General features: G+C 53.1%; 2 protein-coding genes across 2 annotated transcripts; both read left to right on the plus strand.

Moving 5' to 3' along the window:
- Positions 1–4,020: 4,020 nt before the first annotated feature.
- Positions 4,021–5,781, plus strand: LOC129483955 (exonuclease GOR-like). Its single transcript, XM_055281368.1, has one exon. It carries the CDS (start codon positions 4,036–4,038, stop codon positions 5,779–5,781), a length of 1,746 nt encoding a protein of 581 aa, XP_055137343.1. The 5' UTR covers positions 4,021–4,035.
- A 5,003-nt stretch (positions 5,782–10,784) lies between these two features.
- LOC129483956 (exonuclease GOR-like) lies at positions 10,785–12,599 on the plus strand. Its single transcript, XM_055281369.2, has one exon. The coding sequence runs from the start codon at positions 10,800–10,802 to the stop codon at positions 12,543–12,545; it is 1,746 nt and encodes a 581-aa protein (XP_055137344.1). The 5' UTR covers positions 10,785–10,799; the 3' UTR covers positions 12,546–12,599.
- Positions 12,600–12,841: the final 242 nt, after the last annotated feature.

Below are 12,841 nucleotides of genomic sequence, written 5' to 3' on the forward strand. Positions count from 1 at the left end.
CATATACACCATGGAATACTATGCAGCCATCAAAAAGGATAAGTTCATGTCCTTTGCAGGGACATGGATGAAGCTAGAAACCATCATTCAGAGCAAACTATCACAAGGACAAAAAACTAAACACTCCATGTTCTCACTCATAGGTGGGAATTGAACAATGAAAACACTTGGGCACAGGGTGGGGAACATCACACAATGGGGCCAGTCATGGGGTGGAGGGTGGTGGAAGGGATAGCATTGGGAGAAATAGCTAATGTAAGTGAAGAGATGATGGGTACAGGTGGCCAGCCTGGCACATGTATACCTAAGGAATAAGCCTTTTTTATTGTATGTTATTCCATTTAAGTTTTATAATGTATTTAAGTTTTGATTTTAAATAGAACAGTGAAAATTATGTATATTTATGGTTTACAATGTGAGGCTTCATACATGTATACATTGTGGAATGACCAAATCCAGCTAATTAACACACTCATTTCCTCGCATCCTGATTTTATTGTGATGAGAATACGTTTAAAATCTACTCCCACAGCTCTTCTCAAGTAGACAAAACAGAGTTATTCACTGTAGTCTTCGTGCTGCTCAGTAGATCTCTAGAAATATTCCTGTCTGAAATTTGGTATCATTTGACTAACATCTCCCTGACCCCTCCCTGGCACCTGTTTCGGGTAACTACCGTTCTGCTCTCTACAGCTATGAGTTCAATGAGGTTACGTTCCTCGTATCAGTCAGGTCTCGCATTATTCGACTTTCTGTTCTCTGTTTTTAAAACTTTATTATGTATTTATTTACTTTTTGAGACAGGGTCTCAATACGTCATCCAGGCAGGAGTACAGTGACACCAAAAGGGCTCACAACGGCCTCCACCTACCGTGTTCAAGAGATCCTCCCAATTCAGTCTCCTGAGTAGCTAGGACTACAGGCGTCCAACACCACAACTGTCTAATGTTTGTATTTTTTTTTGTAGAGATGGGGTTTCAACACGTCGCCCAGTCTGTTCTCCAACTCCTGGGCTCAAGTGCTCCACATGCCTTGGACGGCCAAAGTGGTGGGATTACAGTCACGAGCCACCGTACCTGGCCTTTGATTTATTTCACTCACTGTAACATACTGTAGACTCATTCATGTTGCAAATGGTATGATTTCTTTAATTTGTGAGGCTTCATAGTATTCTATAGGGTATATAGAACTGTTTTAGTGTTGTTGTTTTGCTCTGTTTTGAGACAGCGTTTCGCTCTTGTCGCCCAGGTTGGGGTGCAGTGGCTTGATATCGGCTCGCTAGATCCCCTGTCTCCCAGGATCAAGTGAGTCTCCTGCCTCAGCTGAGATCAGAAAGGCAGAATCTGCCTTCCGGGTTCAAGTGATTCTCCTCCCTCGGCTGAGATGAAGAGGCAGAATTACCATGCCCAGCTCACCTTGTGTCTCTGGTAAAGATGGGGTCCCAACATGTTGGCCAGGCGGGTCTTGAACTCCTGAACTCAAATGATCAGCCGTGTTTCGCCTACCAGTGTACTGGCTTTACAGGTGTGAGCCACTGCGCCCTGGGCCTCATTGTGGTTTCAATTTGCCACACTGGTCTGTAATGGGAGAATGGACGAATTAGTTGGGTTGCAGGCATGAACAGGCAATAAGGTAAACATCAGGAAATCAGCAATTTACTCAGAAGAGAATAGTTTTACAGCACCCAAGAGAAGTCAAATATCTGTAGTAGTCATAGAAATGTAATGCAAATGTAAGTGAGGCACTATTTTAATCACTACTTTTTTCAGAAACACTCTTCCCAATTCTGACAAAAGTGTGGTATTTTGAGGCAGCATTGAATTGATAAAATATATATTTGAAATAGGTATTGATATATGTCAATTGTCACGGAAACCTTCGTGTCCTTGTATTGAGGCATCGCAAGGATGCATAGTGTGTCTAAATAAACTGCTCAAAAGAACCTGAATCAAATATACAAAGAAGTTATTTCCCCACTAGTATATTTTATTATATCTTAAGCTGTAGGGTGCGTGTGCCCAAAGACCTCGCTTCTTCCTTAGGTATCCATGTGCCATGCAGACCTGCTGCAACCAACATCTCATCATTTACCTTAGGTATTTCTCCCAAAGCTATCCCTGACCCCAGCCTCCACCCCATGACAGGCCCCAGTGTGTAACGTTCCCCACCCTGTGTCCGAGTGTTCTCACTGTTCAATTCTCACCTGCGAGTGAGAACACGGAGTGTTTGGTTTTCGGTCCTTGTGACAGTTTGCTCAGAATGAAGGTTTCCGGCTCCACCCATGTCCCTGCAAAGGACATGAACTTATCCTTTTTGGTGGCTGCATAGAAATCCTTGGTGTTTATGTGCCACATTTCCTTAATGCAGTCTATCATCGTCGATGGACAATTGGGTTGGGTTCCAAGTCATTGCATTCTGAATAGTGCTGCCATAAACGTACGTGTGCATGTGTCTTTACCCTAGCATGATTTCTAAACCTTCGGGAGTATACCCGGTAATGGGGTCGCTGGGTCAAATGGTATGTTTAGTTCTAGATCCTTGAGGAATGGCCACACTGTCTTCCACCATGTTTGAACTAGTTTACACTCCCACCAACCTAGACAAACAGGGTCTGGAATGCACCTCCAGCAAACTCCAACGGATCTGCAGCTGAGGGACCTGACTCTTAGAAGGAAAACTGATAAACAGAAAGGAATAGCATCAGCATCAGCAAAAAGGACATACACTCCATAACCCCATCGGCAGGTCACCAGCATCAATGAGCAAAGGTAGGGAAAACGGCAAAGATGGGGAGGAGCCAGAGCAGAAAAGCGGAACACTCTCCAAACCAGAAGGCCTCTTCTGCTCCAGAGTCTCGCTCTGCCCCCCAGGCTGGAGTGCAGTGGCGCCATCTCGGCTCACTGCAACCTCTGACTCCTGGGTTCCATTCCCCTACCTCAGCATCCCGAGTTGCGGGGATTATCGGCACCCGCCATCATGCCCGGCTGATGTTCGCATTTTTCGTTGGCATTTTAGACAGGATCGGGATCCCTCCTGTTTAAAAGTTCCACTGAATCTCTGCTCGTGAGTACAGCTGATCTGTGCCCAATGGTTTCCACAGCATTTGCTTTTCGTAGCCACTGCAGGATTCACCTTCCGTATCTTCTCATCTCCTCTGAAAACCAGCTATACATTGGTAAACGGCTGATTCCTTTGGGGCAGTGTCCTTACAAGCTTTTCCTAAAACCTCAGTGACTTCTTTGTTATTCCGCCCGAGTTCACCATACATTTGATGTTTGTTCCTGCTGCAATTTTAGCGGAATTCATGTGGCTCTGATGGGAGTCCTTTTCAACCGATGTCTCATCCTTCTTAGTGCCTCAGTCTAGATCTAGTTCAGGAAGGTTCTAGCAAGTTAGTGCAAGTTAATTTTAGTGCAAACAAATTGAAATCCATGCATAGACTTTCAGCATGTACATTTTCTATGAAGTTTTTGAAGACCCCGTGTGTTGAACGTTGCCCACGTCCTGGGAGAGAAGTGGTTGCGGTCCGCTTCCTGTCCTCAAGCTGCCCACGGTGGAGGAGTGCACAGAGCAGGGAAAGGCAAGCCCAGACAGATCCTGCCCACTAGCAGGCAGCAGCAGACGGCTGGCCCAGTCCCGGCTCCGTGGGGGTGCTGTGTGGGCCCGAGCAAGTTGAGCAACCTCCCTGAAACTCAATGTGCGGCTATGTGGCTCAGTTCCACTAGCCATTATGGTACTGCTGAGCAGGGACACTTAATCACCTCAGGAAAAGCAAGCTAGCTCCAAGGTTAGCAACCAGGAGTTCGGGTTGCTTCCATTAGCAGACCCTGAGCCCCCCCGCAAGCTGGAGTCTGGTGGAAGATGAGGTTCAGTGTGATTGGATGGAAGTAGCAACGTAATGAAGGACAAGTCCCACCCTCTCTCACAGAAGAGCCCTGTGCGTATATAAAGGCGGTGCGCCTCCGCGGCGGCACTCCTTGAAGCCGCCAGTTGGGAGAGGAGCAGAGCCACGCAGGTGCTCCCGAAGGCAGCGAGATGTTGCGAGCCACAGCTCCCTGCTGGTTCCCACCTGGCTATCCAGAAGCGAAGAAGGCGGCCGAGGAGGCGGCCCTCGAGGCTCCAGAATTCCCACTGCCCTCTCATCAGCCTGCCCAGAGCTTCGGGCTCCGGGTGCCCCAGATGCACAAGCGGGCCTCAGCATCTGTGGGGATCCAGACGGAGCCCGAGAATACGGGTCCGGCTGTGCCCCCTGCGTGGCCCGAGATGGTGACGGAGGCTTGGTGCTTCCCCGCGCAGCGGGGATCGGCCTGCTGCCTGCCAGCCGCCCCAAAGCTGGCAGAGAGACCCTCCGCAGTCCGCATCTCAGCCCCCAGGGAGAGGAAGAGGATCGCCCACTTTCACAGCCCTTGCTTGGCCACCGGTGCCACAGATGCCAAGAGAACCCGGGTGGCCAGCGGAAGCCAACGCTCCAATGGCTCCAAGGTCGGCAGACAGCCACGGAAGACGCGCAACAGGTCGGGGATGGCAGACAAGACCTCCACCACCATCAGCTCTAAGCGGATCGTCCGTCGTCCATCCTTAGCGCGTTTGAAGGAACCCATTATCCTCCGAAGCTCGGGGTGCCAAGTCCCCACCGTCATCCGCCGAGGCTATCTCCAACTGTTCACCAAAGAGTGTCTCAAGTTCTGCGCCTCCAAGCAGGAGGCCGAGGAGAAGGCGCTGAACGAGGAGAAGGCGGCCTACGACTGCAGCCCCAACAAGAACGTGTACCTGAACGTGGTCCTGAACACCCTCAAGAGGCTGAAGGGCCTGACCCCCAGCTCCATGCCCGGCCTCAGCAGGGCCGCCCTGTACAGCCGCCTCCAGGAGTTCCTGCTCACCCAGGACCAGCTCAAGGAGAACGGCTACCCCTTCCCGCACCCCGAGCAGCCCGGAGGCGCCGTCCTCTTCACTGGCCAGGGGAAGGGGCCCGGCGACTCCTCCTGCAGGGTCTGCTGCCGTTGTGGCACCGAGTACCTGGTGTCCTCCTCGGGCCGCTGTGTACGCGACCAGTTGTGTTATTATCACTGGGGGCGGGTCCGCTCGAGCCAAGTGGCTGGAGGCCGGGTTAGCCAGTACACCTGCTGTGCAGCGGCTCCTGGCTCCGTGGGCTGCCAGGTGGCAAAGCAGCACGTGCGGGACGGCCGCAAGGACAGCCTCGATGGCTTCGTGAAGACCTTGGAGAAAGAGTGTTCCACAGACGCTTATCCAGGGATCTACGCCTTGGACTGTGAGATGTGCTACACCACGCACGGCCTGGAGCTGACCCGCGTCACCGTGGTGGACGCCGACATGCGAGTGGTGTACGACACCTTCGTCAAGCCCGACAACGAGATCGTGGACTACAACACCAGGTTCTCCGGAGTGACCGAGGCCGACGTCGCCAACACGAGCATCACGTTGCCCAAAGTCCAAGCCATCCTGCTGAGCTTTTTCAGCGCCCAAACCATCCTCATCGGGCACAGCCTGGAGAGCGATCTGCTGGCCCTGAAGCTCATCCACAGCACCGTGGTGGACACGGCCGTGCTCTTCCCGCACTACCTGGGTTTCCCCTACAAGCGCTCCCTCAGGAATCTCGCGGCCGACTACCTGGGACACATCATCCAGGACAGCCAGGACGGGCACAACTCCAGCGAGGACGCAAACGCCTGCCTGCAGCTGGTGATGTGGAAGGTCCGACAGCGCGCCCAGATCCAGCGATGCCAGCGGTCCGCCTCTCCCGCCGCCCTGGCCTGTCCTTAGCCCCAGGCCGCTTCCAAAACCGCCCTCCATCCCGAGAGCTAACCCTGTCCACCTCGCCGCAAAGCCAAAGAAACGGGAGCAGCCGGCGGCAGGACAGGGCCAAAAGCCGAGACTAACCCCGACCCCCGACTCCCAGCCCCCCGGAGTGCCTGCCGCGGGCCGTCGCTCCTGTCCCCATCCCTCTGCCCCTCCCGGACCTCCGTCCTGCCACCAATGGGCTCCCCGAGGCCCGAGCCCCCACTCCCAGTCCCCCGAGTCCCTGCCGCGGCCCCTCGCGCCTGGCCCCATCCCTCGGTCCCTCCCAGACCTCTGGCCTTCTACCACTCGCCTCCCCCAGCCCACCTGAACCTCCGCGGCTTCTGAGAACAAGGCGAACCCCCTGACCCAACAGCCTCCTGACAGTCTTCTGTCCTGGGCATCTTCCCCTTCTGTGGGGATTTCTGAACCTCCCCACCCCCACCCGATTTCTCCCCCACCCCCCCTGGCAGGCGCCCAATCAATCTTGGTATGAATTTCAACATTGAAAAGAAAAATCCTTGAAAAGCAAAGCTGAAAGTCCTCAGCTTCTCAATGCGCGCTTAGCTGTTTTTCGGTAGAGCCACCACAGGGAGGTGGGTGAAGCACTTAGGCTCTAGAATTACACATCTGGGTTCACATTCAAATTCCACCACCTAGTAGCTTTGTAACACTGGACAAATAGCTTCTGCGCGCTTCTGGTTTTGGATCTCCAGCGTGTGATCAGGAGGTCATGGTGAGGAATGAACGAAGCAACACACGGGCAGCCTTAAAACGATGGCACACAGTAGGTGTTCAATAAAGGGTCCAAGTGGTTTCTTCCACCCAGACCAACCAACGACAATGTCGCAATCAGTCAGTCAACTTCCAACTGGGCTCCAGGAGAGAAGGAACCATCACGCCTCTCTAAATTCACGTTTCTCTTTTGAATCTGCAGTGAGAGATGACACACTAAGTAGCTAGTTTTGGTGGAGTGCCTGATTTGATAAATGTGCGTCTGGGGGGCGGGGTGGGTGTGTCTGTCTACATAACTAAATTAAACTGAGAATCAGAATGCTTTCATTACCATTAATTTACTTTGTGTGTATAAGCCCACACACCCATACATACACACACACTAACTGTTCCAGAACAAGGAGTTAGTGAACAGCAGGATGTCCACTCGGTCAGACACGTTTCGGGAAGCAATGAAATGGGACGTTTCTGATCGATTTTACCACTCCTCGAAGTTTATTTTCCATTATGACTTAGACTCCTTCTGTGGAGATTTAACAAATACAAGTCTTTTTTATTGTATGTTATATCATTTAAGTTTTATAATGTATTTAAGTTTTCATTTTAAATAGACCAGTGAAAATTATATATATTTATGGTGTACAACGTGAGGCTTCATATATGTATACATTGTGGAATGACCAAATCAAGCTAATTAACACACTCGTTTCCTCGCATCCTGATTTTATTGTGATGAGAATACTTTGAAAATCTACTCCCACAGCTATTTTCAAGTAAGCAATACATAGTTATTCACTGTAGTCGCCGTGACGCTCAGTAGATCTCTAGAAATATTCCTGCCTGAAATTTGGTATCATTTGACTCACATCTCCCCACACCCTCCCCGGCACCTGCCTCGGGGAAACACCCTTCTGCTCTCTGCAGCTACGATTTCAACGATGTTACGTTCCTCGTATCAGTCAGGTCACGCATTATTCGAATTTTTGTGCTCGCTTTTTAAAAATTTATTATGTATTTATTTACTTTTGGAGACAGGGTCTCACTCTGTCAAGCAGGCTGGAGTACGGTGACACCAACACGGCTCACCACGGCCTCCACCTCCCGGGTTCAAGAGATCTTCCCACTTGAGTCTCCTGAGTAGCGAGGACTAAGGCGTCCAACACCACACCTGTCTAATGTTTGTTTTTTTTTGGTAGAGATGGGATTTCGCCACGTCGCCCAGTTTGATCTGCAACTCCTGGGCTGAAGTGCTCCACCTGCCTTGGACTCCCAAAGTGGTGGGATTACAGTCACGAGCCTCCGTGCCTGGCCTTTGCTTTATTTCACTCACTGTAACCTCCTGTAGACTCATTCATGTTGCAGATGATACGATTTCTTTAATTTGTGAGGCTTCATAGTATTCTATAGGGTATATAGGACTGTTTTAGTGTTGTTGTTTTGCTCTCTTTTGAGACAGCGTTTCGCTCTTGTCGCCCAGGTTGGGGTGCATTGGCTTGATATCGGCTCGCTAGATCCCCTGTCTCCCAGGTTCAAGTGAGTCTCCTACCTCAGCTGAGATCAGAAAGGCAGAATCTGCCTCCCGGGTTCAAGTGATTCTCCTCCCTCGGCTGAGATAAAGAGGCAGAATTACCATGCCCAGCTCACTTTGTGTCTCTGGTACAGACGGGGTCCCACCACGTTGGCCAGGCGGGTCTTGAACTCCTGACCTCAAATGATCAGCCATGCTTGGCCTCCCAGTGTACTGGCTTTACAGGTGTGAGCCACTGCGCCCTGGGCCTCATTGTGGTTTCAGTTTGCCACACTGGTCTGTAATGGGAGACTGGACGGACGAATTAGTTGGGCTGCAGGCCTCAACAGGCAATAAGGTAAACATCAGGAAATCAGCAATGTACTCAGAAGAGAATAGTTTTACAGCACCCAAGAGAAGTCAAACATCTGTAGTGGTCATAGAAATGTAATGAAAATGTAAGTGAGGCACTATTTAAATCACTACTTTTGTCAGAAACACTCTTCCCAATTCTGACAAAAGTGTGGTATTTTGAGGCAGCATTGAATTGATAAAATACGTATCTGAAATAGGTATTGATATATGTCAATTGTCACGGAAACCTTCGTGTCCTTGTATTGAGGCATCTCAAGCTTGCATAGTGTGTCTAAGTAAACTGCCCAAAAGAACCTGAATCAAATACACAAAGAGGTTATTTCCCCACTAGAATATTTTATTATATCTTAAGCTGTAGGGTGCGTGTGCCCAAAGAGCTCGCTTCTTCCATAGGTATCCATGTGCCATGCTGACCTGCTGCACCCAACATCCCATCATTTACGTTCGGTATTTCTCCCAATGCTATCCCTGACCCCGCCCTCCACCCCGTGACAGGCCCCAGTGTGTAACGTTCCCCACCCTGTGACCGAGTGTTCTCATTGTTCAATTCTCAACTGCGAGTGAGAACGCGGGGTGTTTGGTTTTCTGTCCTTGTGACAGTTTGCTCAGAATGATGGTTTCCGGCTCCGCCCATGTCCCTGCAAAGGACATGAACCTATCCCTTTTGGTGGCTGCATAGAAATCCTTGGTGTTTATGGGCCACATTGCCTTAATGCAGTCTATCATCGTCGATGGACAATTGGGTAGGGTTCCAAGTCATTGCATTCTGAATAGTGCTGCCATAAACGTACGTGTGCATGTGTCTTTACCCTAGCATGATTTCTAAACCTTCGGGTGCATACCCGGTAATGGGGTCGCTGGGTCAAATGGTATGTCTACTTCTAGATCCTTGAGGAATGGCCACACTGTCTTCCACCATGTTTGAACTAGTTTACACTCCCACCAACCTAGGCAAACAGGGTCTGGAATGCACCTCCAGCAAACTCCAACGGATCTGCAGCTGAGGGACCTGACTCTTAGAAGGAAAACCGATAAACAGAAAGGAATAGCATCAGCATCAGCAAAAAGGACATACACTCCATAACCCCATCGGCAGGTCACCAGCATCAATGAGCAAAGGTAGGGAAAACCGCAAAGATGGGGAGGAGCCAGAGCAGAAAAGCGGAACACTCTCCAAACCAGAAGGCCTCTTCTGCTCCAGAGTCTCGCTCTGCCCCCCAGGCTGGAGTGCAGTGGCGCCATCTCGGCTCACTGCAACCTCTGACTCCTGGGTTCCATTCCCCTACCTCAGCATCCCGAGTTGCGGGGATTATCGGCACCCGCCATCATGCCCGGCTGATGTTCGCATTTTTCGTTGGCATTTTAGACAGGATCGGGATCCCTCCTGTTTAAAAGTTCCACTGAATCTCTGCTCGTGAGTACAGCTGATCTGTGCCCAATGGTTTCCACAGCATTTGCTTTTCGTAGCCACTGCAGGATTCACCTTCCGTATCTTCTCATCTCCTCTGAAAACCAGCTATACATTGGTAAACGGCTGATTCCTTTGGGGCAGTGTCCTTACAAGCTTTTCCTAAAACCTCAGTGACTTCTTTGTTATTCCGCCCGAGTTCACCATACATTTGATGTTTGTTCCTGCTGCAATTTTAGCGGAATTCATGTGGCTCTGATGGGAGTCCTTTTCAACCGATGTCTCATCCTTCTTAGTGCCTCAGTCTAGATCTAGTTCAGGAAGGTTCTAACAAGTTAGTGCAAGTTAATTTTAGTGCAAACAAATTGAAATCCATGCATAGACTTTCAGCATGTACATTTTCTATGAAGTTTTTGAAGACCCCGTGTGTTGAACGTTGCCCACGTCCTGGGAGAGAAGTGGTTGCGGTCCGCTTCCTGTCCTCAAGCTGCCCACGGTGGAGGAGTGCACAGAGCAGGGAAAGGCAAGCCCAGACAGATCCTGCCCACTAGCAGGCAGCAGCAGACGGCTGGCCCAGTCCCGGCTCCGTGGGGGTGCTGTGTGGGCCCGAGCAAGTTGAGCAACCTCCCTGAAACTCAATGTGCGGCTATGTGGCTCAGTTCCACTAGCCATTATGGTACTGCTGAGCAGGGACACTTAATCACCTCAGGAAAAGCAAGCTAGCTCCAAGGTTAGCAACCAGGAGTTCGGGTTGCTTCCATTAGCAGACCCTGAGCCCCCCCGCAAGCTGGAGTCTGGTGGAAGATGAGGTTCAGTGTGATTGGATGGAAGTAGCAACGTAATGAAGGACAAGTCCCACCCTCTCTCACAGAAGAGCCCTGTGCGTATATAAAGGCGGTGCGCCTCCGCGGCGGCACTCCTTGAAGCCGCCAGTTGGGAGAGGAGCAGAGCCACGCAGGTGCTCCCGAAGGCAGCGAGATGTTGCGAGCCACAGCTCCCTGCTGGTTCCCACCTGGCTATCCAGAAGCGAAGAAGGCGGCCGAGGAGGCGGCCCTCGAGGCTCCAGAATTCCCACTGCCCTCTCATCAGCCTGCCCAGAGCTTCGGGCTCCGGGTGCCCCAGATGCACAAGCGGGCCTCAGCATCTGTGGGGATCCAGACGGAGCCCGAGAATACGGGTCCGGCTGTGCCCCCTGCGTGGCCCGAGATGGTGACGGAGGCTTGGTGCTTCCCCGCGCAGCGGGGATCGGCCTGCTGCCTGCCAGCCGCCCCAAAGCTGGCAGAGAGACCCTCCGCAGTCCGCATCTCAGCCCCCAGGGAGAGGAAGAGGATCGCCCACTTTCACAGCCCTTGCTTGGCCACCGGTGCCACAGATGCCAAGAGAACCCGGGTGGCCAGCGGAAGCCAACGCTCCAATGGCTCCAAGGTCGGCAGACAGCCACGGAAGACGCGCAACAGGTCGGGGATGGCAGACAAGACCTCCACCACCATCAGCTCTAAGCGGATCGTCCGTCGTCCATCCTTAGCGCGTTTGAAGGAACCCATTATCCTCCGAAGCTCGGGGTGCCAAGTCCCCACCGTCATCCGCCGAGGCTATCTCCAACTGTTCACCAAAGAGTGTCTCAAGTTCTGCGCCTCCAAGCAGGAGGCCGAGGAGAAGGCGCTGAACGAGGAGAAGGCGGCCTACGACTGCAGCCCCAACAAGAACGTGTACCTGAACGTGGTCCTGAACACCCTCAAGAGGCTGAAGGGCCTGACCCCCAGCTCCATGCCCGGCCTCAGCAGGGCCGCCCTGTACAGCCGCCTCCAGGAGTTCCTGCTCACCCAGGACCAGCTCAAGGAGAACGGCTACCCCTTCCCGCACCCCGAGCAGCCCGGAGGCGCCGTCCTCTTCACTGGCCAGGGGAAGGGGCCCGGCGACTCCTCCTGCAGGGTCTGCTGCCGTTGTGGCACCGAGTACCTGGTGTCCTCCTCGGGCCGCTGTGTACGCGACCAGTTGTGTTATTATCACTGGGGGCGGGTCCGCTCGAGCCAAGTGGCTGGAGGCCGGGTTAGCCAGTACACCTGCTGTGCAGCGGCTCCTGGCTCCGTGGGCTGCCAGGTGGCAAAGCAGCACGTGCGGGACGGCCGCAAGGACAGCCTCGATGGCTTCGTGAAGACCTTGGAGAAAGAGTGTTCCACAGACGCTTATCCAGGGATCTACGCCTTGGACTGTGAGATGTGCTACACCACGCACGGCCTGGAGCTGACCCGCGTCACCGTGGTGGACGCCGACATGCGAGTGGTGTACGACACCTTCGTCAAGCCCGACAACGAGATCGTGGACTACAACACCAGGTTCTCCGGAGTGACCGAGGCCGACGTCGCCAACACGAGCATCACGTTGCCCAAAGTCCAAGCCATCCTGCTGAGCTTTTTCAGCGCCCAAACCATCCTCATCGGGCACAGCCTGGAGAGCGATCTGCTGGCCCTGAAGCTCATCCACAGCACCGTGGTGGACACGGCCGTGCTCTTCCCGCACTACCTGGGTTTCCCCTACAAGCGCTCCCTCAGGAATCTCGCGGCCGACTACCTGGGACACATCATCCAGGACAGCCAGGACGGGCACAACTCCAGCGAGGACGCAAACGCCTGCCTGCAGCTGGTGATGTGGAAGGTCCGACAGCGCGCCCAGATCCAGCGATGCCAGCGGTCCGCCTCTCCCGCCGCCCTGGCCTGTCCTTAGCCCCAGGCCGCTTCCAAAACCGCCCTCCATCCCGAGAGCTAACCCTGTCCACCTCGCCGCAAAGCCAAAGAAACGGGAGCAGCCGGCGGCAGGACAGGGCCAAAAGCCGAGACTAACCCCGACCCCCGACTCCCAGCCCCCCGGAGTGCCTGCCGCGGGCCGTCGCTCCTGTCCCCATCCCTCTGCCCCTCCCGGACCTCCGTCCTTCCACCAATGGGCTCCCCGAGGCCCGAGCCCCCACTCCCAGTCCCCCGAGTCCCTGCCGCGGCCCCTCGCGCCTGGCCCCATCCCTCGGT

This window comes from Symphalangus syndactylus, chromosome 6 (assembly GCF_028878055.3).
Source record: "Symphalangus syndactylus isolate Jambi chromosome 6, NHGRI_mSymSyn1-v2.1_pri, whole genome shotgun sequence".
NCBI classification, from domain to species: Eukaryota; Metazoa; Chordata; class Mammalia; order Primates; family Hylobatidae; genus Symphalangus; species Symphalangus syndactylus.